Source organism: Capricornis sumatraensis, chromosome 10, assembly GCF_032405125.1.
Source record: "Capricornis sumatraensis isolate serow.1 chromosome 10, serow.2, whole genome shotgun sequence".
Lineage (NCBI taxonomy): Eukaryota > Metazoa > Chordata > Mammalia > Artiodactyla > Bovidae > Capricornis > Capricornis sumatraensis.
In genome coordinates, this window is record NC_091078.1 from 98,003,752 (window position 1) to 98,019,124 (window position 15,373).

The 15,373-nt window shown below is 51.9% G+C and overlaps 3 protein-coding genes across 4 annotated transcripts in view; 1 reads left to right on the forward strand and 2 right to left on the reverse strand.

Annotated features, from left to right (window-relative positions):
- Positions 1-7,473, forward strand: part of SETD2 (SET domain containing 2, histone lysine methyltransferase) — a 54,231-nt gene extending 46,758 nt beyond the window's left edge. The window contains exons 17-19 of the mRNA XM_068981898.1: positions 4,560-4,640; positions 6,326-6,427; positions 6,774-7,473. Of these exons, the coding sequence (XP_068837999.1) occupies positions 4,560-4,640; positions 6,326-6,427; positions 6,774-6,935 (345 nt within the window). The 3' untranslated portion in view covers positions 6,936-7,473. The remainder of the gene's footprint in view (positions 1-4,559; positions 4,641-6,325; positions 6,428-6,773) is intronic.
- A 2,613-nt stretch (positions 7,474-10,086) lies between these two features.
- LOC138087708 (death domain-containing membrane protein NRADD-like) lies at positions 10,087-13,671 on the reverse strand. Its single transcript, XM_068983023.1, has 5 exons — positions 13,557-13,671; positions 12,175-12,330; positions 11,035-11,218; positions 10,777-10,919; positions 10,087-10,681 (listed from the first exon to the last, which is right to left on the reverse strand). Exons 2-5 carry the CDS (start codon positions 12,215-12,217, stop codon positions 10,362-10,364), a joined length of 690 nt encoding a protein of 229 aa, XP_068839124.1. The 5' UTR covers positions 12,218-12,330; positions 13,557-13,671; the 3' UTR covers positions 10,087-10,361.
- A 339-nt stretch (positions 13,672-14,010) lies between these two features.
- Positions 14,011-15,373, reverse strand: part of NBEAL2 (neurobeachin like 2) — a 30,044-nt gene continuing 28,681 nt past the window's right edge. For both annotated transcript variants that reach the window (XM_068982512.1, XM_068982514.1), the window contains 2 exons: positions 14,530-14,665; positions 14,011-14,453 (listed from right to left, as the gene is read on the reverse strand). In XM_068982512.1, the coding sequence (XP_068838613.1) occupies positions 14,349-14,453; positions 14,530-14,665 (241 nt within the window). In that variant the 3' untranslated portion in view covers positions 14,011-14,348. The remainder of the gene's footprint in view (positions 14,454-14,529; positions 14,666-15,373) is intronic.

The window sequence follows — 15,373 nt, forward strand, 5'->3', positions numbered from 1 at the left end:
GGGGATCCACACAGAAGTAGGTATGGTAGAAAAAAAATAAAAACCCTTAATTTCTTTTTATTTCTCCCCTTTCGTCATATTCCCTCTCTGGAGATAAATACTGTTAGCTTTTTAATGCAAGTGTTCTCAACTAGGAGCAGTTTTGCTCCTCAGGAGACTTGATAATACTTAGGACAGTTGTGCTTGTTACAGCTGAGGGGATGCTTCTAGCTTCCAGCCGAATTAGGATTAGAGGTCATGTAAATCAGTGTGACTCTCAGCAATTGAATTAACAACTTTTATCCTTTTTCACTTGGAACAGGACTCATTGTCTCCAAGGAGGTGGTGTCTTGAATGAAATCAAAGATAATATATCTGTGTTCTAAGATTTGAATAGTATTTAATTTGGAAATAAGAGGCACTTAACTAGTTAGGTCAGTGGAGAAACATGGGAGAGAAAAGTAGGGAAGGAATTGGAGTAAGAGAGAATTAAAGTGGAAACAAATCCATACCTCATTTTATATTTTATTCACTTTGAGGGATATGTTTTTCTTTGTTCAGTGTTATAGTTAGCATTCCTTTAGTCTGAAGAATTTCCTTTAATATTTCGAGTATTTCAGGTCTAGTGGTGATGAGTTCTCTTGTTTCTGTTTGTCTGAAAAGGTCCTTATCATAACTCTTATCTTCTTGGTAGATTTGATTTTTCAGAGTAGTTTTAGGTTCCTGTCAGCATTGAACTGAGAGTACAGAGTTTCCATACGTCTCCTGTCACTACACACGCACAGCGTCCTCCACTGTAACAGCCTGCCAGGGTGTGGTGCGCTCATTGCAATCTGAATCTGCACTGGTACATCGTTATCACTCAGTCTGTGGTTTGCCTCAGGGTTCTTGGTGCTTCTGTGGGTTGGACAAGCGTGTCGAGGCATGTGTCCCCTATTAGAGTACACCGCCTGGTCTCGCTGTGTTGAAAGTCCTCTGTGCTCCCCTCTGCATCGTGTCGTCCCTCCCTGTCCCCCATCCACGACAACCTCTGAGCTTTTTACTATTCTCTAGTTTTGCCTTTTATAGGATGTCATATATTTGGACTCTGTAGCCTTTTCAGATTCACTTCATTCACTTAGCAGTATACATTTAAGGTTCTCCCATACTTTTTCATGGCTTGTTAGCCTATTTCTTTTTCGCATTGACTAATATCCCATTATATTAGATGTGCCTCATTTTATTTGTCCATTCACCAGTTGATGGACATCTGGGTTGTTTCTACTCTTTGACTGTTATGAATAATGGTATATGAACAGTCGTGTACAAGCCTTTGGACATACATTTTTATTTCTCTTGGGTGATACCTAGGAGTGGAATTACTGGGTCAGTTAAACAATGTTAATATGTGCGTCTGACTTCTTAAGTACCTGTCCACCTGTTTCCTCGAGTCGCTGCGTCGCTGTGCATGTCCGCCAGTAGTGAGTGACGTTTCCGTGGGAGAGTTCTCGTAGAGGCAAGTATGTGTGCTCAGTTGTGTCCCACTCTGCGGCCCCGTGGGCTGCAGCCCACCAGGCTCCTCTGTCCGTGGGATTTCCTAGGCAAGCATACTGGAGTGGGTTGCGATTTCCTTCTCCAAGGGGATCTTCCTGACCCAGGGATCAAACCTGCATCTCCTGCACAAGTCAGAGGCTTTGGATTTCTTCCAAGACCATAGTCTCTATCATGGGGACCTAGTCTGACTATGATAACCAGGGACTTGTTTGGATCACCTTCCTCACTGGTGTCCTACTGTATTCACCCAGCTAGCATCTCAGACAGAAGGATGCCTGTGGGGTATGTGTTTCTTCCTTCTGTTCTTGTTTCCACCCCCATCTTTGGGGTCTTCATTTTGATTTTAAAGCCCTTGGAAGTGAAGACCATAATATTGTAAATTTTCATTAATTCATAGGCATTTTGTGAGGTATTACACATAGAAGGAAAAATAAATCTGAGTACTAGTCTTCAAGAAGTTCAGTCTAAGAAAATAGCCACATCTATAAACCTGAAATACAATGGGATAATCGCTGTAGTTGAAGAATGTACAGAATGCTATGGGAATACAGTGATTAATGGTCTAAGAAAATGTACCAGTGATATGTCATAGAAAACATGAGTTGACCTATAGCTAAGCTGAGCAAGAAAGAGGATTCTGGGCAAATAAAGTAGTTTTTGTAAAGTATAAAGTCAATACAAGACAGAGCATATATATAGAGAGAGAACAATAAAAATAATTTGATTATGGTGAGAGTTTGGGTACATACGGGGTAGTGAGCCAGACAAAAATATGGAAAAGTATGTCTGATTTTAATGGTCTAAGATCTTGGTGTCCTCCCAGTGTGATTATTGTACGATTAAAAGCCAAGGATGCTTTTAAAGCAGTGAGTCCGGCAGTCAAGTGTGTCCCCAAGTGAAACAGGCCTGTTTGAAAAAATGAGGTTGGCAGCAGTGGAACCCAGATTGAGGAGTATTGTAATAGTTTAGGCAAAGTGAAGAACTCAGAATGCAGATGTTGAAGATTCATGCAGAGGCATCTGAGAGGCATCACTTGGGGCTAAGGACACAAGTGGATATGAAAAAGGCCAGGAACAGCCCCTGTTTGTTCAAAGTGCTGTGGAAACAATTTGTTCCTGTTTCCCCACTTCCTGCCCTCCCCCCCCACGCCTCTTTTTGGTGTGTAGTGCCTGGTCTAGAACCAAACTGAAGTTATTTTGCTCTTTTTGTTATCAAAGGTGGCAGGAACTTCAAAACAATATACTGAGTTTTTTTATTGTTTTCAAGGATGTTTCTTTCTTAACCTTTGAATTGGCGTGTACAGGTTCGTGCGTTGCAGAATTTAGTTTGAATCACATGCAGTGTTTCTGATAGCTCAGCTTCTTCTGGACCAGGCTCCTGGACAGAGCTCAGGTGATTGTGCTCAGTAACTGGTTTTAAACAGCCTCACCAAGTCAGAGATTCAGTTAGAAATGCACTGGAATTATTTTGCTTTCTGAACACATACCCCATTCAGAGGGAAGCAGGACGTGCCTGTTGACACAGTGCCCTCACTAAGAGCCTGGCCTCTTCTATAGGACCCAGAGCCTTGAGGTAGTTGTCATACCTTGAGGGGTTTTCTGTACTTAACTGCTGTTGCTACTCATTTCTGACACCCACAAGAGAATAGCTTAGGGTGTGATGAAATTATCTTGGCTTATGCAGGGTGTAGTTGATCCCTTGCTACCTGAGGTCTTACTGTGGAGCACACCCATACTCTACTGCTAGGAAAAAAACAACCACAAAATTTCAAAGCAAAACATGTGAAACTTTGCGTTTTGTTTCTTGAAACCAGAGGTTGAATCTGTGTGTTCTTTCTACCCTGCCCTCCCTTTCCTGGTCCCACAGCCACAGAAAGTAGAAAAGGGGAAAATATGCAAAGCGTTTATAACAAGTCAGAGAAAGCTGATTTACAGAAGCCAGGGGGTGCACCACCTTTCTCTGGAGCCAGTCCAGAGCAGAGGGAGTTGAACTGTGCCTTCATCACCAGCACCTTCGTACTGTTGATGGAAAAAGAGGAATCAGAACTGGTGATAGGCTGGGACTAGAAAAAACTGCTGTAAGCAGCCAGCAAAAACCTGAAGTACCTGTAATGCCAACTGCAGTGCCTACATCCACCTGAAGCGAGTTGTATTCGAAGGGGGATGCTCATAATCTTTCCCATGGACAAGTACACTTCTAGGAAGGGGCTTGATGACTGGCGGTGACCTAAAATGTGGGAAGATGGCCTTGCCTGGCAGATGCTCTGAATGCCAGGGCTGCCAGCCCCTTCCCTCTCTGCAGTGCCTGATTGGGGTGGGGCGGGGGGAAGGCAGGGACTGGCAGCTTCCCTGCTCGCACTGCTGGAGGGAAGCATTCCTAAGTGTGTGATCATTTCAGCATTTTAAGACTGAGGATCTTCTGTCTTTGAATCGAGTCATCTGGTCAGTGACTTGGATGACTCTTATCTCCTCCCCTTCCCACCCCCAGTACCTTGATACCTCTTCAGTCTTTCCATTCCTGGACTGAGGCTACCAACCTTGAGGGAGCCTCTTCTGCATGCTGAGACTGTCTCCTACAGTCTAGGAGACTAGGATGCAGAGCATGGTATTTGGACCACGATCGGGTGGGAAGCGCATTCTGCCTTTGTCCCAGAGTCCTGGAATGTCAAGAGATGGGAGAGGTGGAGTCGGTGAGCCTGGGGCTAACTTCACAACGTGGGGCGCTGCATCTCACAACAGGGACCTGAGCGGTCCAAGTCACACAGCACATTCCTTTGCAGAGGTAACCGGAAACAAATGTTTACCAGCTATACCCAAGATCGACTTTCTCTTAGGATAGAGAATTAGAACTTGCTTTATAGAAATGAGGCTGGAGCCAGATGGCTGGATTTAGACATGAAGTGAGAGTGATAACAATAGCTCAGCTGACTCCAGGTTGTGTCCCGTTAGGATCCTATAAATAATACCAAGAGTTGGGTATCCCATCTGGGGGCATCACTGACCTGACCTCTCATCCTCGCACCGTGGTGTTTTCTTTACCATTTCTAGACCTCAAAAAAGCCTAAGACAGCAGAAGCAGACACCTCCAGTGAGCTGGCTAAGAAAAGCAAAGAAGTATTCAGAAAAGAGGTAAGGTTGGCTGGGATGTGGGCACTAAGCTTGGAAAACTTAAACTTGAGCCCCATTCCTTCTTGTCCAAAGCGGGCACAGCTGTTTGCAGTACTAGATGGCCCTGCCTTTGGGTGTCCCCTTGCTTCTGTGGCTGGACTCTGCAGTTGTTGTTTGGTGACACATGGGTATGGTCCTTCGCAGCTGGATAATAAGCACTTTCATGTCCATTGTATCATTTTACCCCCACAACAGCACTCAAGGTAGAAGCACCGAATTGTCATTCCTCTTCTTGAGGAGGAGCTCTTGAGGTTCAGAGGATACAGGCTCTAGACAGAAGACTTGAACTTGCGCCTTCTGGCTCAGAGTCCCGATCTCCATGATGGCTCATTTGGTGGCTGCCTAATCCTCCAGCGATGGAGAGAAAGCAGCTCCTCTATATGCTGTTAGAAGTATATGTTTCCAGTTCTCAGAACACTAACCTTCCTGCCTCGGGGCATCCAGATTCTAAACTCCAGTCTTCATTCATTGAGGGGGTTCATAGTCCATTGGAGGAAGCACACCTGCAAAGAAGTGATGGGGCTCGGAGGCCACTACTCAGGGTGTGAGGAAGGGCTCTTGAGTCAGGGGTCGGGACTGACCGGATTTGCACTGCAGGCGGAAGGCGGCATGCCTTTGCTGGACTCGGGGGCGCTGTGGCTCAGGCTGTGGCAGGGGTGGGGGAAGATGAGGCTAAACAGTATTGTGCTGCTTCATACTGAATATCAGGGAACCACTGCAGGATTTTAAGCTGGGAACAATGAAATCCCCTGTTGTACGCAGGGAAACAGATTGAAGGGAGAGTACGGAAGCAGAAGACCACAGAAAAACTTGTGATCAAAAGCCTTCCTCAAGGATAAACCTTAGTGTTTCACTGTCACTGTGTAAAATGATCAGCATTTCAGCTCAGCCAGCTAGCAGCTGTTTATTTAGTGCCAGCCTGGTGATACAGCCTTGTCATTTGAGTGTCTGAAAGCTCACTTTCAGGAATGGGTAGACCCTGTTCATGGTGCTCCCTGATGAAGCGACTCACCGCCTCGCTCCCTTTGTCCTCTGGAGTCAAATTTGTGTCTTAGTGCCCCAGATACTTCCAGAGGTCCTGCACCTAGATCATTCTTGAGAGCTACGGGCTAGGACAGACACTACAGAGACAGCTCAGGAGGATGTGGGAAGTACCTTAGATGGTCTCCAACCAGTTGCTCTAACATGCGACCATCCGTCTGCTTTACACTGATGTGTCAATCCCATGAAGTGCAACACTTACAGAATCTAAGCAGTCTTCAATAACAAAATACCTGCATTCCTGGGGTCACTGAGCCTCCTGGTAGCACAGAAAGGCCCTTTCTGCCCTGCCTGCAGGAGCCAGAGAATTTTGCTACTCTCTTTGAGAAGGACAGGAGACTTCTTAGCTGAAACCTGGGGCTGCCATGAGTTTCAGCGTGGCGTCCTGCTCTTCTGTCCCTCCATTGCCCAGTCCATCCAGGGGAGCCCTGTCCCTCTTGGGGCTACCCCGGATCCTTTTCTCTTGTCCCACTGGCATACTAGACGCCTTCTACCCATACCAGCCAGCCCAAGTGAGGGAAAGGGAAGGACAGGCTGGCTCTGCTTGCTGCCTTTCTACATTTCTTCGGGACAACGTTCTTGCCTTCTCTTCCCCCTGCCTGTAGATGTCGCAGTTCATCGTCCAGTGCCTAAACCCTTACCGGAAACCTGACTGCAAAGTGGGAAGAATTACCACAACCGAAGACTTCAAACACCTAGCTCGCAAGGTATTCTCCCCTGCTTGTGGTCTGACAACGTTCTCGGCACACTAGACCTCCTAAAAAGGTTCCTTTCATCATAAAAGGGGAGGTTTTCCTTGCCACATGCCCAGGCTGGAGACCCAGGAACATAAGGGGAAGATTTGGGAAGGGAAGCGACCCTCTTGGAGGGCAGTGGTTCTCTAACAGCTGAGCTGAATTCTGATGACCTCAGCACCAGCCTGCCCCAACCTCCCTGCGTCTAATTCACCTCCCAGTCTCACTGAGAAGGGTCCTGGGGCAGAAGACTGCCTTCCCCCCTGAATCATTTCCACTCTGACTGGTGGCCTGTGGTCTCTTTCTGTGTCCTGGACAGCTGACTCATGGCGTTATGAATAAGGAGCTGAAGTACTGTAAGAACCCCGAGGACCTGGAGTGCAATGAGAATGTGAAACACAAAACCAAGGAGTACATTAAGAAGTACATGCAGAAGTTTGGGGCTGTTTACAAACCCAAAGAGGACACTGAATTAGAGTGACCTACGGGGCCAGGGTGGGAGGCCGGGCAAGCTGGTCGGAGAGACTGCGGGGAGAAGGCATCCTGTGGGCCCTCTCCCCACCCCACCGTCAGGGCTGTGTGCTACGGGTGACAGGACACCCCGGGGACTTCAAACCTGCGGATTTCAACTGAAAGCCACAATACTGAGCTCCATCTACAACACGTGGTCCCTGGTTGTGAGCTGTTGGTAGAGGCCATCAGAGGCGAGGGGTTGGGCCCTTGAGACCTTCCCTTCTGAGACCTGGTCAGCCTGACCCCACTCCAACCTGGGTCTCCTCCTTGGCGGTGCTGTCAGCGCACAGGCTCATGCGCATCCCCACCCACAACCCCGACCCTGACCATCTGTATTATATTTTAATGTATATGTGAATATATTGAAAATAATTTGTTTGTTTTTCCTGGGTTTTGTTTTTTGTTTCGCTTTTAAGCCTCTGTGTGCTAGGATCACAGAAGACTTTGTAAGGATGGCCTAAGTTCTCCTGCAAGGTTTGATTTGTTATCATGTAAATATTCCGAAGCAGGCTGCCTTGTGGTTTCGGCCAGCCTTGTGCTATGTTGATAAGATTGATTTACTGCTTAAAATCACTTTACTTTATCCAATTTTTACTGAACTTTTTATGTAAAAAATAAAATCAATTAAAGAACTTGGCGCTTTTGTCTATAGTGTTGGCACTGAGAGAGAAAGGAGATGGTGGTCATAGGTGTGTGAAGTCCAAGGTTAATCCTTGAGATTGGAGTTTATCCCAGGCCTTCCCCACAGGTCCTACTGTGACTGAGCTAGGCATCATACCACATGCATTTCCGAGCCAAGGAAGTAGACCTGCCACCTCTCTGGCGCTGGGCTTCTTTACTTAGGTTAATAGGCCACTCAAGAGAAAGGCACTTGTCTTTCTTTGCCTTTGTACCTTGTGGCTGGTGAGAAGTGACTTCCCAGCCATCCTCATCTGATGTCTGGGTTCCCTGACTCCCCACTATGCCCCCCGCCACTGGGCTTGGATCCTAGAGGGAGCTCCCATCAAAGGGGTACATCGCTGAGGTGATAAGAGGACGCAGGGCTCAGCGGAGACACACCCACCCTTGATGGACCAGTTCCCCGGGTGGCGAGAAGGGCCAGGGCGTTCAGGCCAGCCTGGGGCCCAGCCCCTCTTTGCAAGGAGGCTGCTCCCACCTCTTCCTCAGTGGGGTGGTTTTGCTCAATGCAGCAATGGCCTTGGGGAAGAAGCTGGGGCCTGCCAGATCTTGGGGGCGTGGAGCAGTTGGAACACTCACTGCCTGCTGGGCACTTAGCGCTCTGGTTGGGCTCCTTTGATCGTCTCAGCCCGGAGGCACACGAATTGAGGAGACTGAGGTTCATAGAGGCTCAGTAACTCTTTATCTTTGTATCAAAGATTGTGAAAAGAGACAAAAAAACCCATCTATTTTAAAGGCATACCCATTAAATATGCTATTTAACAAGGTAGCCAAGGTATTTCCCGTGGGGCTACAGCCTTACACCGTTAACCCTAACTCAAGCATATTATATCAGATGGAGGAACCCTGATTTAACCCCCTTAACGTTTTAGTGTTATTAAGGAAGATGTTTCAGCTAACGTGTTTGAGCATATTAAAAAGAAGTGTTTCTCTTTGGGGTAGGTTTCCCATGCTTTCAGCATGTTGCTACAGCAGACAGGCCCTCCCTAGGAAGGAACAATGCCACATCCTGGCATCCATCAGGATCAGCCATACGCACTACAGCCAAGCCCAACTCATGCTTTTACACAAGGCTCCAGGTTTCACATGTTCCCAGGAAATCCAGGCAGCCTTTTGTTAAAGGATGGTGACCAGGGAGTTGCCAGGTTTTAGAAAGGACCACTTTGAAGAGGAATTATGTTACTTCATTTCCCCTGGAGTGTTTTGTTGTTTTTGTTTTGTCAAAATCTTTCCCTTCCAGTCACCCTTTGAAACCTTTAGGCTCAAATCCCCTCAGTAGTGATGAGGGTTACTGGCTAATCCAGGGCCAGTTCATTCCTCTCAATGCAGGATTTCACACTCATTGCCAATCTAATCCTCCACAGTCCTCTGGCCAACTCCCTGCTGGTGTGATGGCTCCAGTGCTTTGGCCTGTTTAAAGCTGATGGAACACCAACCCTTTCTCTCCTGGGTTATTGCCCAAGGGTCATCTCCAGGTGAGGGTGGCTCCAAACCTGCCCTGATCTTAAGGATAAGAGTTACAGGGTTAAGCAGCCCTGGTAAACTGAGGAACAGCAGCTGCAGCAGTCTCCCAGCACAGCCAACACCAGTCACATCTCAGCGAGGGGACAGGATCTAGCCTGGGCACCTGAACAGTGGCTGGATCCAGTCTGCTGAGTTTAGATGGCTGTATTTCTTCAGCACTCTGATCCTGACGGATGCCAGGATGTAGCATTATTCCTTCCTAGGCAGGGCCTGTCTGCTGTAGCAACACGCTGAAAGCACATTGACGGGCCTGCTGCTCCTGCGTTCAGGGAGGCCATATGCGAGGGGTGCAGGTGGTCTGGCCGCAGCTGCCCTGTCCTCAGGTAGGTGGGATGACCTGCCTGTCCTTGGCTTGTGTGGAAGCATCTTTGGACCTCCCTTTTTTGAGTCTGGAATGTGGGTCCTGAAAGGAAAACACTTCCTTTTTCTCACCTAAAGATGCCCGGAGGCCGTTGGTAACAGAGTCCTAGTTTCCCAGGACCAGCCTGCCTCTTACTGCCTGCCCAGGAGTGGGGTAGGCTTCCAGCCTCCCCTTGAGGCTAGTCACAGCCCAGGTGAGGAAAATGGTCTCAAACCTAAGGCCTGAGAGTCCCAGCAGGTGGGAGGCTTCTGAAGGTGCCAGTCTATTGTTCTCCAGCTAAGGAAGCTTAAGTTCAAAAAGGAAAGTGCTTCCTAACACACTTCAGCTGGGGAATGGCAGATGCAGGATGTGAACTCGACTCTGCCCGCAGAACTCACCCATCTTCTGCAGGTGTCCACTGCCTGCCATCTCAGGGGTGCCTTTCACCTTAGGGACTCCAGCCTTTTCCTGGGCCTCTGCCACATTAGCTACCCAACTGTCTCCCAGGCCCACGGAGCCGGACAGAGCCAACAACAGCCCAGAGTTGCCTTTAATATGGGGTACAAAAGTAGAAAAAACAGTTGAGAGTAAGTATGGGGAGGTGGAGTGGGGATCGGGGGGCAAGACTGCTGCTCCCTGTCTGGCTGTCCCCCGCCCACGTCCTGATCCCTGTCCTGGAGGAAGGCAGGGGGAGGGGAGGTGACTGGTGCCAGGATCTTGTGTGTCCCCCTGAAACAGAACAAGCCGAGGTCACCAATGCCAGGAAGCCCATGAAGGGGAAGGTATATGAGGTGGGGGTGGTGTGGAGCACCAAAGCAGGTTCCCTGAGAGGCCAGGCTGCGGAGCCATGACTCACACCACAGAGCAACCCTCGGCCGGGGGACCCAGGGCCCGAACCACGTCTTCACGACCCATGGCAGCAAGGGCGTCTGCTAGTGCTCTTAGGGTGGCGCCACTGCCTTCCTGGACAGCCCAGTCCCTCAGCAGGGCAGAGGCGGGCCCCGGGCTCCGGGCCATGGTCTCTACTGCCTCAGCCTGGTAGCCCAGGCGGCCCGCCAGGCCCCGCCAGCCGTTGGCCAGTTCACCCGACACCTCCAGGAGCCGTTCCACTTCCTCCTGCTGCTGCCGAGGAAGGTGGAGGTAAAGCCGGCAGCCAAGTTCAGGCGGCAGCCCTGGGATGGGAGACGTGAGGGTCACGCGAAGGTTAGACTCTGGTACGATGAGGCTGGGCAGGTCTAAAGGGCGACAGGTAGGGGAAACAGCTCACCTTGGCTGGGGGCACAGGGCTCCAGGCCGGCTGGAGAGTCCCGGAAGACACTGCTGTCCCCATGCAGCTGGTCCCTACTGAGGGCCCCCAGCTCTGCGGTCCGAGCTTTGGCCAGCTGCTGCCTTTGTTTGCGTGAGCGCCAGCTGTGGGGAGCAGGGGGAACCTGCCAGCCTGCTCCAGCCTTCACTGAGACGGCAAGCTGGCTGGGAGTCCAGACAGGGAGGGGGGGTACCCCAGGGCAGTGCCCAGACCACCTACCACTTGAAGACCACATAGGCGAGCAGACCAAGGACCACGGTGGCCAGGAGGGCACAGTAGACAGGGATGATGCTGCCTGAGGGCCCTGGAGGCTCAGGGGAGAATGGGGAGGAGGTGCTGGGGGCCAGGGCTCCCCCTGCCGCTGCCCATACCCCTTCCCTGTCCTGCTCCCTCCGGGTCTTATCTGTGGAGAAAAGGACAGACAGGGTCAGCGGCAAGGAATCAAGGCCAGGGGTCAATTTTGCTGCTAGAAAAGCTGGAAATCATAGCCCCCTACTAAGGAGTGACAAAAGCCCATACTATGACATCAAAAGCTGACTGGCTCATTCCCTACCGTCACCTCCCACAGCCTCCCCTTGGCTCGCCACGCTTGGACACCTAGCCCCAGATGTACCTTCTCCAGGCTTCCAGACGTCTGCGCTTGCTGGTTTACCTTTGCTCTCAGACAAACTAGCAGGAATCTCCTGCTCTGGGAGGTCATCCTTGATCTCTCCCAGTCTCTCCCTTTTTTGGCTCCTGGGGCACCTCCTCTGTCTACAGTGGCACTAAACTGTGTCCTGTCATCCCCAGAGAGTCTGGTCTGTGCAAGCACAGTGATTCATGCTAGACCCTGTGGAAGCCTCTGTGCACAGGAGACCTTGCAAATTTTTACAAAATGAAACTGAACCAGGGGCTTCCTTGGTGACTCAGTGATAAACAATCAGCCTGCCAATGGAGGAGGCATGAGTTTGAGCCCTGATGCAGGAAGACCCCACATGCTGCGGAGCAACTAAGCCCATTGTGCACCATTATTGAGCCTGTGTCTGGAGCCCGTGCTTCACAGCAAGAGAAACCATTGCGATGAGAAGCTCACGCACTACAAGAGAGTAGCCCCTGCTCAGCACAACTAGAGAAAAGCTCTCACAGCAACAAAGACCCAGCATAGCCAAAAAGTAATTAAACACTGAACTGGAAAGCAAGTAAATGCTGCTGCTCACTTCTGCAGGCAAGTCAGTTGTCCTACAGACCAGTGCAGGCAGGGCACAAGAAACAAGACGCTCCAGAGCTGTAACTAGACTTGCATGTGGTCTGCAAGGCCAGGGACCCATGGATACCTCCCATCCTACCCAGGACCCAAAATCTGGATCGAAAAGTACTTACCCACATGGACCATGGCTTCCCTGTGGCTGGAGTTCTGCAGCATGGTTCTACCAGCTAGCAGGGCTCCCAGTGGCTGCACTTCTTAGAGAAGGTTTTTGGAGTGTCGTGAGCAGCGCACAGAAAAAGGAGCTGGGAGACCTCTGAGTCCAGCAGGGGCTGTGTGTAGGAACAAGGGGGAAATCCCTCAAGCTGCAAGTCAGGAGTCCCTTGGGGTAGTCTGCCCCCTCTGCTGGCTCACGTCATCCTGATTCATTCCAGGGCTGCTCACCTCCCCATCTTCCCACTTGCCAATCTGGACCAGTTTCCTCCGGTGTCAAACGGGGTGAAGCTGATACTGCTGGTCCCAGCTGGCCAAAGCTGGAGGAGACCAGAGTGCAGCGGTCTCAAAGACCTTGGCAAACCCTGGGTCTGAGTCCAGGGCCAGCACAGGAAGACCAGGGGGACTCCCGTCCCCCATAAGCCAGAGCCAGGCGGAGACTCACTGGCTGATGGAAGCTCCCCAGAGTTCTCAGAAGAGCACAGTTCCTGGGGTGACTAACTCCTACTCCTGCCTCCAGGGTCAGTGTCCAGCCCTTACCTCCTGGTCAGGGGCAGGATGGGAGGCTTCCTTGGTGGGTTCAGCAAACGCAGAGGGTGTGTGGGCCCAGAGGTACCCGGGCCCTTTCTTATCTGGGAATTTCGAAAGGGCCTGCAGGCTGGATATCTGAAGAACACGCAGTCCCAGGACCCATCTGCCCTTACAGGGCTGATCCTGCTGGGACCTCCCTCCTGAGGCTTGGGGAGGAGAGACCCTGGACTGGGCAGAGAAAGGGAGCTTGCCTGGAAAAGGGATGGAGATGAGACCTGGGCGAAAGTCCTGTAACTTCCCAACAGTCACATCTGGCCCAACCCCTGCACTCCAAACTCACTTCCCTCCATAAGGCCAGGGGCGGATGTGGACAGCAAAACGCACACTAGACAAGTGGGTCTGGCATGGAGCCTGTGGCGACCTTTGCAACACGAACGATGTGTATGTACAGTTGTGTCACTTACCACATAAGGAACCCTGCCTGGATCGGAGTTGGCGGGTGAGCCTGTGACTAACGCTAGCTCCCAGAGACAGCCAGGCCTTGTGCCCGACCCACCTCGAGCTGCGAGACTGGAGCCTCTACCAACCCCTCCTCCACACACACCCATCTGGAGGCCCACAAATATGCACACATGCGCACACAGCAACACCCTAAACGCCCACACTATCCTGACTTCCCACAGGCATCCCAACCCAGATGCTGGCACCGCAACAACGCAGGATTTTGGGTCCAGAATGGGGGAGGTACAGAGAGGCAGCCACGGCTCCCTCCTTCCAGGAAGACCCGACGCTGTGTCCCCAACCCGCTCCTGACCTGTGGTGGCTGACCCTCCGTCAGTCCCAGGATCGGCTCTGCCTGCAGGATGGGGCCTCCCGGCCTTAAGCCAGTAGGGAACACGCAGTGGAGTCCCTGGAGAGGCGGCGGCGGAGACGAAACCGGGCGGCAGAGGACTGGACAACGAAGGGGCGGGGCGATGATGGGGGCGGGGCCGCCCACGGTCTGGCCCCGCCCGAACCAGGAACGCGCACATGCGTGGAGGTGAGCCTGAAGCGGGACTGGGCGTGAAGCTGCCAGAAAAACAGGCCCGGGCCCCTAGGGACAGGAGTGGCGTAGCTGGGGGGCTAGGGGCACGGCGCGGTGTGGGTGCTCAGGGGACGCCAGCACAGGGCGGTGGCCAGTGCCGATTGAGACGCGCGCACACATGCTCGGAGGCAGAACAGCTACAAAACTAGTCCATATTTATTGCTGAGATGCGAGAACGGGAGGGGTCGCCCTTAGGATTAAGGCCACAGCCCGGCCCCTGTGCTCTGCTGGGACCGGGGATCGGGAGCCTGGGCTCCCCACCCCAGACTGTGCAAAAAGTGCTGTGCGGCCGCTGGGGCCAGTGCTGGGACTCCGGGCGGCCCCTCTGCCGGCGAGGGGCAAGATTTCCTGGAGTGACATCGCCCGCCAATCCCTGAGAGCTGGGCGGAGGTGGGGCCCCGCCCACCGCCGCCCGAGTGTGGGCGGGGTGTCCTGCTCCCCGCCCCCCACGGGCTCTCGGGTGGAGCCTACTGGGGCGAAGCCCGCTGGGGGCGGGGTGGCGCGGCAGGACCGGGCGGGCTATCAGCGGGCCTCTCCAGGGTTGTACTCGGTCTCCCCAGAGGACACCTGGGAGATGCGCCGGGAGGAGGACCGCCACAACTTCCGCGCAAACTGGCTGCTGCGCACCTAGTGGGAACAGGAATGGGTCAGCCAGGATCAACGCTCCCACCCTGTGCAAGGCCCACCCTGCCCTCATTCTCACCTCTGAGGGCTGCCCTGCGCCCACCACGATGAGCTTGCCGTCTTCCAGCCCCACGAGCACGTGGCTGCGCTCCTTGGTCACAGCCACGCTGCGGATCGGCACCTTCATGGGCAGGGGAGGAGCGGCTGGCAGCAGTCTGGAGGGAGGGAAGAAGGTGATATATACAAACTCGCAACTGCAAGGAGTTACGCATCCAGCACATATCTGTCTCTTCATTCTCCCATCCACCTCCCAGTCCTCATTTGAAGGATGGCTGGAGGAAAATCCTGACAAATAAGAGAGTCACGAACAAGTGTGTGCCTAAGGGAGGCCCAGGGCAAGATCTCCCCCCTGGGGGATGGGAGGACAGAGACAGGCCTTGAAGAATGTGTCCACAGGCATGTAAAGGGGTTAGGGTCCACGGGGCACCTCTTAGTGTCCCTCTGCCAATAACCACCACCTGAGGGATCACGTGACTAACCTAGACAGCATATTAAAAAGCAGAGACATCACTCTGGCAGCCAAGGTCTGTCTAGTCAAAGCTATGGTTTTTCCAGTAGTGGATGTGAGAGTTGGACTATAAGGAAAGCTGGGCGCCAAAGAATCGATGCTTTTGAACTGTGGTGATGGAAAAGACTCTTGAGAGTCTCTTGGACTGCGAGGAGATCCAACCAGTCCATCCTATAAAGGAAATCAGTCCTGAATATTCACTGGAAGGATTGATGCTGAAGCTGAAACTCCAATACTTTGGCCACCTGATGCAAAGAACTGATTCATTGGAAAAGACCCTGATGCTGAGAATGATTTAGGGCAGGAGGAGAAGGGGATGACAGAGGATGAGATGATTGGATGGCATCACCCACTC